This window comes from Carlito syrichta, unplaced genomic scaffold, assembly GCF_000164805.1.
Source record: "Carlito syrichta isolate Samal-C Ts95f unplaced genomic scaffold, Tarsius_syrichta-2.0.1 Scaffold79433, whole genome shotgun sequence".
In the NCBI taxonomy this organism is placed as follows: Eukaryota; Metazoa; Chordata; class Mammalia; order Primates; family Tarsiidae; genus Carlito; species Carlito syrichta.
In genome coordinates, this window is record NW_007023529.1 from 112,663 (window position 1) to 127,500 (window position 14,838).

At 37.7% G+C, this 14,838-nt stretch overlaps 1 protein-coding gene across 1 annotated transcript in view; it reads left to right on the forward strand.

Moving 5' to 3' along the window:
- The window catches only part of ARID2 (AT-rich interaction domain 2), an 88,471-nt gene that overhangs the window by 68,464 nt on the left and 5,169 nt on the right, over positions 1 to 14,838 (forward strand). The window contains exons 14-17 of the mRNA XM_008054622.2: positions 4,718 to 4,856; positions 4,953 to 5,035; positions 6,609 to 6,732; positions 6,816 to 6,907. Of these exons, the coding sequence (XP_008052813.1) occupies positions 4,718 to 4,856; positions 4,953 to 5,035; positions 6,609 to 6,732; positions 6,816 to 6,907 (438 nt within the window). The remainder of the gene's footprint in view (positions 1 to 4,717; positions 4,857 to 4,952; positions 5,036 to 6,608; positions 6,733 to 6,815; positions 6,908 to 14,838) is intronic.

Sequence of the window (14,838 nt, forward strand, 5' to 3'; positions counted from 1 at the left end):
GAGTTCAAGACCAGCCTGAGCAACAAACCAAGACCTTCCTCTACAAAAAAATATAAAAAATTAGGCAAGCATGGTAGCATGTACCTGCTGTCTCAGCTACTTGGGAGGCTGAGGCAGAAGAATCGCCTGTACCCAGGAGATTGAGGCTGTGGTGAGCTGTGATCCTGCCACTGCACTCCAGCCTGGGCAACAGAGTGAGATCTGGACTCCAACAGACACGCACACAAACACACACATCATCACTTATTTTTATCTCCAAGACTATGTGTAGCTCATTAAGAATAACATTATTATAACACCTGAATTGTACAAGTCAACTTCCATAGTGCTTTTCAAATGTGAACTATTATTTCAGCCCAATATTTATATTTTTGTGGTAGGTTCATATTTATAAAAGCATATTTAAGCAGAATTTTTAAGAATTCAATTTTATATTTCACTATGTAAAATGAAAGACTGCTCCACAGGCCAGATTAATAGAAGTTGGTGCTGAAAGATCAAAGAGCAAGTACAGAAATCTCTTTTCTCTCTTATTAGAAGGAACAGAAAGGAAGTACAGTTGAAGACAGTTGGGTTTGGCCATTCTTCATTTGAACCTCTTTCCTATATTTGGGATATTTCCCACAATCCCTGTCTCTTCCAAAAAGAATTGTTTGAAAAATTTACCAGTCCTAGTGGAATGAGCCTGTAGTCCCAGCTACTTGGGAGGCCAGGGTTGGGGGAGCACTTGAGTGCAGGAGTTCAAGGCTATAGCGAACAACGATGGTGCCACTGCACTCCAGCCTGGGCGATAGAGTGAGGCCCTTTCTCTTAAAAATTAACTAATCAGTTAATTACATGAATGAATAAATAGCAAGAAGACGACTGTTCCTAAAAGCAGCAACAAAAAAAGCCATGCATTTTAAGTCAAATAGGAAATTTTTTCGCAGGTATTTTTTGGAATACTTTTTGGCCACCAAAGAAAAATAACCTACCAAGAACTTCAGTAACTAAGAAAGCTCCAAATGAAACTATCTAAACCAAAATACTATGTTCAGTCCTCTTATGTAAGAACAAAGGAAGTAGTCTTAGCTTTATAATCACAGATGTTTGTTTTAAAATTGTTATTTTTGAATTAGGTGATTGTTTTTGGTTAGAGTCTCACTCTGTTGCCCACGCTGGAGTGCAGTGGCACAATCATGGTTCACTGCAGCCCTGACCTCCTGGGCTCAGGCGATGTGATCTTCTACCTCAGCCTTCCAGACAGCTGGGACTACTGGCACACTTCACTACACCCAGCTAATTTTGTTTATTTTTTTTTTTTATTTTTATAGAGACAAGGTCTTGCTATGTTGCTTAGGCTGATCTTGAACTCCTGGGCTCAAGTGATCCTCTCGCCTCAGTCTTCCAAAGTGCTGGGTTTATAAGCGTGAGCCCAGCCTGGGCAACTTGGCGAGACCGCATCTCTACAATAAATCAATAAACTTTGAAGATGGTAGAAAACTGGGCTTTATTTACCTTACTTGTTTTTGTATTTAGATACCTAAGAGATTCCGTTTGGCGATAGGAAAAGTGATGGTTACAATCATAGTATAAACTACAGCAATAATTTAATGGTCATTGGCTTTATTTTAGCTCAGACATTATATTAAGTGGTTGCTTAGAGTAGCTGGAATCAAGGAACTTGCACCTCTCGTGGCCTATGTGAATATTTGTTCAGTTGACCCAGACAGCTTTTCAGTAGGATGAAAGGAAAAATAATTTGGCCGAAGGGGAATTAAATAAATGAAGCCAATCCTTAGCTTTAGCTGTGATTATGTGAATAATGAGTAGGGGAATAGCCATTATAAATTGTACCGAAGATACAAATTAAAATAATGTGTATCTTTAAAAGATTGCCAGTAACTGAGAGAAAAGTATCAAATAGAGTTACTATGGTAAATGCATTACATGTTTAAATTTTGTGTTGTTTTGCCAGATACTAATAAACTCTGGTTCCTATCGTTTAAGAAAATAGCAGGATCCAAGAAAAAGTTATTTTTGTTGTTGTTAGTTGGAATAGTACATATGTGTATCTTTATGCCTAAGTGTAGGATTCAGTAGAGAAGAAAAGACAGAAAATGCAAAGGGGGATAATTTTTGAAGGAACACAATAGAATTCAGTATACAAGTGAAGGAGTTAGAAATCGTGGCTGAGATCCAAAGGAAAGAAAGAATGGATAATGACTGAAGATCGAATGTAGAGATAAAAGAAGTTAAAGAACTTCTATTAAAATAAACAAGTTTTGTTTTGTTTGAATAACTTGTTTTTTGGGGGGGCACATAAATATAAAACCTTTGTCTGTAAATCCACAGGCTCACACTAGTACAGGGGAAAGACAGACTCTCAGATAAGATTGACGTTCAATATTTAACCAAAGTTGATTTGGGTGCAGTTTCTGTGAGGAATATCCTAAGGAGTAGAAATAAATAAAACTAGTTTGGACGATGGTGAGTGTCTCCTGATGATAGAGGGCATTAACTTGGAGGTGGACCGTATTATTGAGCAAAACTTGATAATTTGGGCATAGCTGTGGAGAAGGTCTCAGGGAGGAGGATTAGCAAGATGGGCAGGGGAAAAACAAGAGATCACCACCACCTCTACTGCTGCCACTGCTCCTGCTGATCATGATGAATGATATAGCTCTCTTGTATCTATTGCCTGTTGTTTGCCAAGTAGCTTTACACATTTCTTCAAACTTAAGCCTCATATCCACCCTGAAAGCTAGTCTCAGTGACTGAAAAGTTCCAGAGGAGTATTTTTTGCCCAGAGCTGCTGTCTATTGTGCATATCAAAGAGAGCACTATTCACATTGTATATGCTGTAAATTGTATATATTTATTACAACAGTTTTTCAGCAGAGGGCAGTAAAGTATCTTAAAGAAGAACATTATTTTATTCTGTACAAAGGTACCATATTAGTATTTAAAATCAGTAACAGTCCCAGTTTTGTTTAAAAACACATACTTACACAGAGAAGGCTTAAAGAAAAAAATAGCAAAATGTTAACATTCTGGGTAATCACAGGGAATTTGCATTTTTGTATGCTCCTTTGCGTTTTCTCAGTTTCCTTAAATGAACATGTTATTGATGATTTGGGGATGGGGAATGGAGATGATTATTAAAAACCTAGTAGTGAGGAACATTTTTTAAGACATGGTAGTAAGCATTAGTAACATCCTATCTTCTCTCTTACTCTTCTCCTACCCTATCCAATAAAAATCCGTAAGATTCTGAAAACCTTTTATATGCTTAGTTTACATTTCTTTGGAGTTTAACTTTCCAATATTTAAGCTTTTAAAATCTAGATCTTTCTTTCTTTTTTTTTTTTGAGTCAGAGTCTTACTCTGCTGCCCAGGCTGGAGTGCAGTGGCTCACTCATGGCCACGCAACCTCAACCTGCTGGGCTCAGGCGATCCTTCCACCTCAGCCTTCCAAGTAGCTGAAACTACAGGCGCATGCTACCACGCCCAGCTCACTTTTTGATTTATTGTAGAGACAAAGTCTCACCAAGTTGCCCAAGCTGGTCTCGAACCCCTGAGCTCAGGCAGTCCTCTCGCCTCGGCCTCCCAAAGTGCTGGGATTACAGACTTGGTCCACTGCACCTGGCCTCTAATCAGTGATTTAGTAGTATTTAGGTAACATCTTAAAAACATAATAAGAAATGCCTTCTTGAGGTAGTTGGTAGTCTATATAACAGCTCCAAGTATATTTATTTCATATTAATAAAATAGGATTGTGAGTACTGAGAAATAAATCCCCAAACTTAAAATGTATTTGCCGTTTTAGTTTTATAATAAACTTTTGGTAGGCATTTATATAGATGGATATGAATGGAAATGAAATACATTACTTATGATTTTTACATTGTCTTTTATAATTCAGTATTTAATTGCTTTTTGGTTATAATTTATTTTAAAATGTCAATCATGTCCTGAAGGAATATCAATTTGAAATGTTAGATATATGTTATAAATTATAAGTCGATTCAAACACAAACATGTTTAAATGGCAGCAATAAAAAAATCAAATCCTAAGCGATCTCTAACATACACTTTAAAGATATTGATTATACAAGTATTTAAGTTACTAATTAGTAACTGAAGCCTTTTAATATATCCTTTGCTGTCTAGATTCCAGTGTTCTCTCTAATTTCCATGTTTTCTAATTAGTAAAGGAGAATAGTATGTGACTTCATTCAATTTTGTGTCCTTTGCCACCTACTCACTCAGACATTTGTATTGTCAGGCCCTTTTAGTGAGTAGGTTATGATGTTGGAGAAATGAGAGCTCCAATGCCTAAAAATCGTGGATGGACATAAAAATGTAAATTTAGCTAAAAAGACAGACTTAACCAAAATTCATAGAATTTATATTGCTGAATTGGATATGCCAGGGTTATATGTAATATGAGAGCTAGTAAATAATTGAGCAGTTAGTACAATAGAGTATGGTATTTGTTTATATTATGATATTCTGTTGTGTTTTAAAATGATAGTTTACTTTCAAGAGATTCTTATTGACCTTCATGGAAGGTAGGGTATTAAGAATAAAGGGTATTAAAGCAGATTACCAGAAATGGTCAGTACAGTTGATTCACCTTGGAAATATAAGCAGAGAACTTTTCAAAGTAGTTTAAAATACACACTTGAATACTTGCAAGTGCCAGACAATTTCTATTACTTTTGTTTTTTTATAGGTGGTTTCAGACACCGTCACAGGTTTTCTACCATGCTGCAACTGAACATGGAGGAAAAGATGTGTATCCAGGGCAGTGTCTATGGGAAGGTTGTGAGCCTTTTCAGCGACAGAGGTTTTCTTTTATTACCCACTTGCAGGTGCACTTTCTTAATACTATTTGGTCTATTGATTTGGTCATCTGGTTACATTTAAGATCTTGATGGATATTATTTTACTTCCTTTTTCTCAAAAAGGATAAGCATTGTTCAAAGGATGCCCTGCTTGCAGGATTAAAACAAGATGAACCAGGACAAGCAGGAAGTCAAAAATCTACCAAGTAAGGAAAATGAGATTACTTTCTGTTGTACATACAAAAAGAAACTAGGCAAAACACAAGAACAATGAATGGCAACAGTGTATTGGGAGACCAGGTTCTAGTCCAGCTCTGCTGTAAACCAGCTGTGTAGTCCTATTTAAATTGCTTACATTCTTTAGGCATCACTTTTCATATTGGCTGGACCATATAGTCTTTAAGGAAACTTGTAGCTCTAACACTGATTCTACTTTGTAGACAAGTTATTGGAAGTTATGGCAGATGGTATGTGAGAGGTGCTTGGTAAACTAAAAGTATGGTTCTTTGCCCTTTGGGAGAGTAATGAAACATCTATTTGATAATAGCAAAGCTATTTCTTCATGTATATAAACATATATACGTACGGGTTTATAGTTTAAAGATTGCTTTCACATTCTATTCAGAATTAGTTTATGTAGAAAAGCACCAGAAATACCCTCACTTTACAGAGGTAAAAAGGAATATTGAAAGTCACACAGGTAGTATAGTGACAGAAACAGGGTTCCTCATGCATGAGTCAGTGCTCTTCCCGCTAGTGCCTCAGCAGGGCACACATAGCGATGCCGTTTATCTGCTGGGCCAAAGAAATCTATAATATAGTTTGAATCTTACTTTGTAAAACCATCTCTGCAATTCCTCCATTCTATATTTTTCACAAGGAATAGTAGAATAGTGAAAGGGACTGGGTGCAGTGCCTCACACCTGTAATCCTAGCACTTTGGGAGGCTGAGGCAGGAGGGTCACTTGGGCTGAAGAGTTCAAGACAACATAGTGAGACATTGGGCAACATAGTGAGACATTGTCTCTACAAAAAATACAAAAATTAGCCAGGCCTGGTGGTGCATGCCTGTAATCCCAGCTCTTGGGAGGCTGGGAGATGGGAGGATCACTTGAGCCCAGGAGGTCAAGGTTAAAGTGAGCTGGGTTCATGCCACTGCACTACAGCCTGGGCAATAGAGTGTGACCCTGTTTCAAAAAACAAATTAAAAAAAACTATACTAAAAGAATTGATTGAAATGATTAAGTAATGACAAAATATAAGTTTATTATATAAACAAGTAATAGTTTGAAATGTAGTGTTTAGCATAACTTCATATTAGCATATTACATTATCTTTTCCTGGATGACCTGTGACATTCTAAAGGTAATATTATTTTACTCCTAAGTACTATCTAGACATGATTTCCATTTCAAATTATAGACTGTTTTGTTATTGTTGTGGTGGTGGTGGTCGTTAACATCTTCACATTTAAAGATGAGAACTCTGCAACTTTGGTACTATGTTTTATTTATCTTGGCTGCATACTTAATGCCGTAACTTGAAAGATGAAATATCTGTTGTTTGTTTTAAAATTGAGAGATTGAAAAATAAAAGACTTAAAAGAGCCCCTTTGCCTAGGCTGACACAAAGCATAAACATCAGTGGTGGACCATGGGACCTTTCATACCCTGTATCCAAGATTTTAAAGTATCCAGCTTATGGGGTTGGCAGGTGGTCATAGTTGTCAGTCTGTCTACAGTATCATGTTAACGGTCTTGCTTTCTCTGATCAATATAGGCAGCCAGCTGTAGGGGGCACAAGCTCAACTCCTAGAGCACAAAAGGCCATTGTGAATCATCCCAGTGCTGCACTTATGGCTCTTAGGAGAGGATCAAGAAACCTTGTCTTTCGAGATTTTACAGTAAGCATGCCTTGGAAGCCTTATCTGTAACAATGTGAGCTCTGTATGATTTAGATCTTTATTCTTTTTTTTTTCTTTTTAAGGATGAAAAAGAGGGACCAATAACTAAACACATCCGACTAACAGCTGCCTTAATATTAAAAAACATTGGTAAATATTCAGAATGTGGTCGCAGGTAAGTAGTCTGTTTTCCATAGCCAAAGTGAATATGGATTATTTTACTTCAATAGAAGTTAATTAAGTTAGATATCTGTATTTTATTCATTGTTTTTTCTCCTCAATTTTGCAAATACATATAATATCTTATGCCAAGGCCAGGCAATCATGATCTCTTAAAAACCACAAATAGAAGTTGAAACAGCTGGGCTCGGTGGCTCAGCCTGTAATCCCATGCCTTGGGAGGCTGAGGTGAATGGATTGCCTGAGCCCGCGGGGTTCGAGACCCGCCTGGGCAACTTGGTGAGACCTCATCTCTACAATAAAATTTAAAAAATTAGCCAGGTGTGGTAACGCGCACCTGTAGTTCCAGCTACTTGGAAGGCTGAGGTGGAAGGATCACCGGAACCCAGCAGGTCAAGGCTACAGTGGCTGGGAGCTGCCACTGCACTCCAGTCTGGGCAACAGAGTGAGATTCCAACCAACTCAAAAAAAAAGAGTAGTTGAAACAACCAAAAGGTGGTCTTTTTAACTTTATTGATTAAGCTGATATCTTGCCGAACATAGAATTTAGAGCAAAAAGTAACTCTACTAAAGAGGAAACTTAAGTTTATTGGGGGGGGAGAGGAATTGGTCATTTGAATCATGTGGAATCAGAATGAAATTCAGTTTGACAGCATTTTAATGTACCCGTCAAAGTCATAGAAATTAATATACACTATAGTACTCTTTTTTTTTTTTTTGTTTTTTTTTTTGAGTTGGAACCTCACTCGTCGCCCAGGCTGGAGTGCAGTAGCACACTCACAGCCACCCCGGTGTCAACCTGCTGGGCTCTGGCAATCCTTCTGTCTCAGTTTTCCTAGTAGCTGAAACTACAGGCATATGCTACCACGCACAGCTAATTTTTATTTATTGTAGAGACAAGGTCTCACCAAATTGCCCGGGCTGGTCTCGAACCCAAAGCCTCAGGCAATCCACTTGCCTTGGCCTCCCAAAGTGCTAGGATTACAGGTTTAACCACCAAGCCTGATCTAGATATACTATAGTACTCTTACGTGTGAAATTATTTCCTTATGAATTTAAGCAAGAGAAAACCCAGGAGTTTGTAAATCTACAGAAGCTGGGAAAGATGACTCTTTAATCCTTGAGAGAACAAATATAGAATGTTCTGTTGATACCTTGTCTCTTTTGAAAATACTTTTCTAATATTCCTGCTACATCTTCAACTGACCAGTCTCAGGCTCCCTCCTTGAGAAATTTTCAGATGCATCTTGTGTACCAGCTCTCCTTTTACATACTGTTAACTCCGTCTCCTAAATATATCTTGAATCTACCATAGTTCTTCCCTACACTCCTCTTTTTCTTTTTTTAGGTTTGTCTTATGATATGTCTTGCAATAACCTTTAAAGTGGATTTCCCAAGCATAAAAACAGTGGTGTGAATTACAAAAGAAAAAAATGAATTTGATTCAATCAGGTTTTGAAATTTCTGTAATTTGAAGATGAATAAAATTTAAAACTGTAGTTTAAGACAGTATTTGCAGTGACAAAACCTACTCTATTTATTGTATCAAGTATTCTTACAAATGAATGAGAAGAAATTTTTAACACATAAGCCAAGTTTTTCAGAAAATAAAAGAAGAAATATCAGCCAGGCTCGGTGTCTCAGCCTGTAATCCCGCGCCTATGGGAGGCTGAGGTGAGCGGATTGCCTGAGCCCGCGGGTTTGAGACCCACCTGGGCAACTTGGCAAGACCTCTTCTCTACAATAAATCAAAATGAGCTGGGCGTGGTAGCGCATGCCTGTAGTTCCAGCTACTTGGAAGGCTGAGGCGGAAGGATCGCCAGAGCCCAGCAGGTCGAGGCTGCGGTGGCCAGGAGCGGCCACTGCACTCCAGTCTGGGTGACAGAGTGAGACTCCAACTCAAAGAAAAAAAAAGAAAGAAATATCAAGGTTTAGTAATGATAGGAGAATACCAGTGTCTCCCTGCCTCATTTGTAAGATGATTTCCTCATCCCTCTTTTTGCTTTGTAGCCTACATTTCAGCCAAACTAAACCACATGCAAGTTCCTGGTGATGCTAGGCTCATTCACGCCACACCTTATGCCTTTGTTCCAGTGCTCATTCTGTTGTCTCTGCCTAGAACGCCCTTTCCTTTCCCTGCGTTGCCTACCTATTGAATATTTGCTTACCTCATGATTCAGCTCAGATGTTAGCTTCTATGTAGCCTTTCCTTTGTTATGCTCTCCTCCACCAAGTTTGCTATTTTTATGACTTGTCTGTTTTATAACATTTAATCTCAGTATTTTGAAAATGGTTTTTATATACCTTTTCCCCATACTGAATGACGTACAGAGATTTCCCTGATTAATCTTTGTAACATGAACACCTAGCACAGTGCCCGGCACATTATAAATCATCTCTACCTCCTATTCATCCTCTAAGATTCTCTTCAGTGATTACCTCTTCTTTTCCTGACATCTTCCTCACTACCTTAACATAGTCCCTATTTGCCCCATCTTTGCGTATTACCACCATATTAGGCCTAATATTTTGTTGAGCCAAAAGTTTTCATTTTACTGTTTCGGTTTTATTGTTCATTTTATTATTTTATTTCACTTAAAACCTTCCAAATGTCTTCAGGCGTATTCAGTTTCTATGATCTTAGAATAGTAGAATCATAAGAATTAAAAACAATCCAGGCCTCACACCTTTATAGGTGGATTACTCCTAGCATTTTGGGTGGTTGAGATGGGAGGATTGCTTGAGCTCGGGAGTTTGAGCCCAGCCTAGGCAATGTAGCAAGACCTCATCTCTACCAAAAAAAGTAAAAAAATTAGCCAGTGTGGTGGCACATGCCTGTAGTCCCACCTCTACTCTGGAGGCTGAGGTGAAGAATTTCCTGAGCCGAGGAGGTCAGGGCAGCAGTGAACTATGATTGCACCACTGCACTCCAACCTAGGCAACAGAGTGAGAATCCAACTCAAAAAAAAGAAAGAAAGAAAGAAATGAAAAACTATATATACAATGGAAAGATATCACATGTTCATGCATTGGAAGATTAATTTAGGTAAGATGTCAGTACTACCAAAGCATTCTACAGATTCAGTGCAATACCTATCAAAATTTCAGTGGCTTTTGCAGAAATAGAAAACTCCAAACAAAAATTAATATGTAATCTCAAGACCTTGAATAGCAAAAACAACCTTGAAAAAGAACAGCAATGTTGGAGGATTCATGCTTCCCTAATTTACTACAAAGTTATAGTAATCAAAATAGTGTGGTGCATAAAGACAGAACAATAAAACAGAAAAGAGGGCCCAGAAATAAGCCCTCATTCACATACATGGTCTGATCATTTTTAGTAGGTTGCCATCCTCATTCAATGAGGAAATGACAGTCTTTTCAACAGATGACGTTTGGAAACCTGGATATATACATGCAAAAGAATGAAGTTGGACACTTACCTTATGTCATATATTAAAAATTAGCTCAAAATGAATCAAGACCTAAACATAAGAGCTATAAGACTCCTAGAAGAAGACATAGGCAGAAGCTTCATGACATTGGATTTGACTGATTTCTTGGGATGTGACACCAAAGACACAGGAAAAAGCAGATATACTGGACTTCATTCAGATTGAAAACTTGTGTATCAAAGGGCACTGTCAACAGAGTAAAAAGGTAACCCATGGAATGAGAGAAAATAATTATAAGTCACCTATCTGAGAAGAGATTAATATCTAGAATATAGAGAGAATTCCTGGCTGCTGTGGAAAACAGTATGGCAGTTCATCAAAAAAAATATATAGAATTATAATTGGGTCCACCAGTTCCATTTCTGGGTATTTACACACAAAAAATTGAAGGAGCAGAGTTGAACAGATAGTTATACACCAGTTTTTATAGCAGCATTATTCACAATAGCCAAAAGCTGGAAGTGGAAGCAACCTAAATGCTGAGCACCAATGAATAGTTAGACATAATATGATATGGACATACAATGGAATATTATTTAGTCTTAAAAATAAGGAAGAAAATTCAGACACATGCCACAGTATGAATGAACCTTGAAGATACCGTGTTAAGTCCAATTAGCCAAACAGAAAAAGACAAATATGTTATGATTTCATTTATTGAGGTACCTAGAAGAGTCAAATAGAGACAAAGTAGAATAGTGGTTCCCAGAGGATAGGAGGAGTGGCTGAATGGAGAGTTATTGTTTAATGGGTCAGAGCTCCAATATGAGTTTATAAAAAGTTCTGCACAGCCGGGCTCGGTGGCTCAGCCTGTAATCCCGCGCCTTTGGGAGGCTGAGGTGAGTGGATTGCCTGAGCCTGCGGGTTCGAGACCCGCCTGGGCAGCGAGACCTCATCTCTACAATAAATCAAAAAAATCAGCTGGGCGTGGTAGCGCATGCCTGTAATTCCAGCTACTTGGAAGGCTGAGGCGGAAGGATCGCTGGAGCCCAGCAGGCGAGGTTGTGGTGGCCGGGAGCGGCCACTGCACTCCAGTCTGGGCGACAGAGTGAGACTCCAACTCAAAAAAAAAAAAAAAAAAAGTTCTGCAGATGGATAGTGGTGACAGTTGCCCAAGTGTGAATGTACTTAATGCCACTGAACTGTACACTTAAAAGTGGTTAAAATGTTAAATTCTATGAATGTTTTACCACAATGAAAAAGAAAAAACAACGAAAGCAACACCAAAAGAAGGATTTGGGGAAAACAAGAGGTGACGACTAATGGATGTTACGTTTCTTTTTAAGATGATGAAAATATTCTAAAGTTGATTTTGGTGATGGTTGCACAATTCTTTGAATATTCACACTAAAAATCTGTGACTTGTGCATTATAAATGGGTGGAGTGTATGGTATGTGAATTATATCTCAATGAGGGTGTTAGAATAAACTTTTAAAAATTAAATGATAAGTGCTATAAAGCTTATAACCAAATACAGTAGTTCCCTACTTCACCCCTCCTACCCACCTCCAAGGGAGAAGCTCTCAGTTTCAGATAATTCTAGTAATTGCCTCCATATTTTAAATAATATACCTATTACTATTTCTTAATTTACCTAATTTTCCACATTAACTGTTGACTTCCTTTTTAAGGAAATGCATGTTCTCAAACCTCTCTTCCTCCTACTTTCCCTTTCCTCATCATTAGTGTTACGTCACAGCTGTTGATTAAATCTTAAATCAGATGTTGTTGTCAGACTGACGGTGAGGCAAGTACTGTACTATCATATGTTTTTCTTTCTGTTTTTCTGGGGTTAATGATGTCCTTGCTTTTTGTTTACCTTTTTATGAGCCTAATGCTGATTTTTCCATATATTTTAATCAGTACTCTCAAGCCTGTCAGTAAGCTAAGTACTCAAGCACAGTTGTTACACCTCTACTATTTTTGTAGTTTGTTTCCCTTGGAAACAACCAGTCCAGACAGGTTGCTCTCCAGGCCTGGTACACAGCTGTTCTCGGGAATTACTTCCACATTAAATCCCTTTTTCTTGAATCCTGTTTATTTCCTTATCTTGATTTATTCTCTTATCCTGCTTAAGCACATCCCACAATAACTTAAGAACATCTACATCTAAAAATGTCTGTAGTCTACCCTTACTTTTGGTAGTTGTTGGCAAGATAGACAATTCTAGATTGGAAAGTCAACTTCCTTTAAAATCTGAGAGCATTGCGGGGCACAGTGGCTCAAGCCTGTAATCCCAGCACTTTGGGAGGCTGAGATGAGAGGATTGCCTGAGTCCACGGATTCAAGACCATCCTGGGCAACTTGGTGAGACATCGTCTCTACAATAAAAAAAAAAAAAAATTAGCCAGGTGTGGTGGCGTGCACCTGTGGTTCCAGCTACTTGGAAGGCTGAGGCAGAAGGATTGCCTGAGCCTAGCTGGTCGAGGCTGCGATGGCCATAAGTGTGCCACTGCACTCCAGCCTGGGTGACAGAGTGAGACTCCGACTCAAAAAAAAAAAAAGTCTGAGAGCATGGCTTCCGTGTCTTCTAGCGTCCTGCTACAGCATAATCTCTTCTTTCCTCTCTGGAAGCTCTTTTGATCTTCTCTTTGTTTCTGATTTTCTGAGGCTTCAGGATGATGATGTGTCCTGGGTAGGTGTTTTGTTGTTTTCATTAAGTCAGTATTTCATTTTAATGGGTCCATTCAGTCTAGAGATTTGTATCCTTCAGTAGTGGGAAAGTTTCTTGTGTCTCCTTTTTTCTTTTAGCTTTCTATTTTTTTGCCTGTTCAGCCTGTTTTCTGGAAATTTCCTTGACTTTATTGTCATGTCTATTGAATTCTTAGTTCACTTGTTTTAGTTTCTAAGAGCTCTCTCTTTTAGTTACCGGTCGATGCTATTTTAAAACCTCTTGTTCGTGTGTCTTCTCATCTATCTGAAGATATTAGTGCTAGTATTTTTGACATTTTTTTTTTCCACTCTGTGTATAGTTGCTCTTTCCTCTTAAGTTCTCAAATGTCTGTGGATTTGGGGGCTCACTTTCTATTTTAAGAATAAAATACTAGCTCATTGGAAGTTATGGGTGCATGGTCACTACTTGTCACTGGTGATTGCCATTTTTGGGTAATCCTTGATGAACCAGTTCATTTATTAGAAGCCTCCAACATGTCAATCTGTAGAGAGATTTTGTTTTTCCTGGGAAGATTCCTCTGCTCTTTTTGCATTTGGGGGTGAGAGAGTTTGGAAGAGAGTCAGCGTGAGGTTCTGCATTCTAGAAACAGAACAGGGCAAGGGGTCATTAACTATCACCTAATCCCGTTTTCTAACTGATTTATTTTTCTCCCTGTAACCTTTGCTGTATCTAAGCCTTTCTGTTTTAGTTTCTCCAGAAAATAATTTTCTTTTACTTATTTTGGTACTATTTTGAAGAGGGAATGGAAATTAACTTGTTTAAACTGGTTTTCCTAGACGCTTGATTTGTATCCTAACTTCTTTTTTACTAATATTATTTACAGATTATTTCTTATTATCTATTAAGGGCATTAAAGTGACTCAACATTTATTCTTCATTAAATCATCCCCAAAAAGTAAGGAACATGTGAAACTAAAAATGGAAAGAAAATTTATAAAACAAAACAGGCATATTTTGTGTCAAAATGAAGTGTTTATTTTTAAAAACATTAAAAAAATAAAGGAATTTATATCAAAAATAAAATTGTTAGTTACTTTAACATCATCTTAGCGATTTAAATTTCTTTTAATGTTATCCATGTCCCATCCAAATAAAAGAATACTTTTGAACATATGACTAGCAATTTGAAGGAAGAAAAAAAAATTTTTTTTTTTTTTTTTTTTTTGAGTCAGAGTCTCACTCCTGTTGCCCAGGCTGGAGTACAATTGCACGCTCATGGCCACCACAGCATCGACCTGCTGGGCTCAATTGATCCTTCCGCCGCAGCCTTCCAAGTAGCTGGAACTGCAAGTGCTGCCACCATGTCCAGCTAATTTTTTAAAGTTATTTCTTGTAGAGACAAGGTCTCACCAAGTCCAAGCTGGTTTCGAACCCCTGGACTCAGGCAGTCCTCTTGCCTTGGCCTCCAAAAGTACTGGGATTACAGGCTTGAGCCACTGTGCCTGGCTGAAAAATATTGTTAGATTTTGTTAACTTTTTGAAACTAAAGGCTTTTTACTTTGTCAAAATTTTTGTTGATTGGGGAAAATAAATTGATAATACTTTATAAGTTATCTTTCCTTTTTAAAATTAATTGTTTATGTTTCCTAATTTAAAATTAATTGTATGTTTTTGGTAAATTATATGTGTAAATCAAGTTATGACTAATTTGTCGTTTCCAGAAAAAAAAGTTCATAGAAATTTCATAGTTTATTTTTAAATGTGTTAAATTTTAAAGAAAAACAAATGTAAAAAAGAATATGTCAAACAGAATTGTAAAGCTCAGTGAGTTACACAAAGTGAATCGCCATGGAACT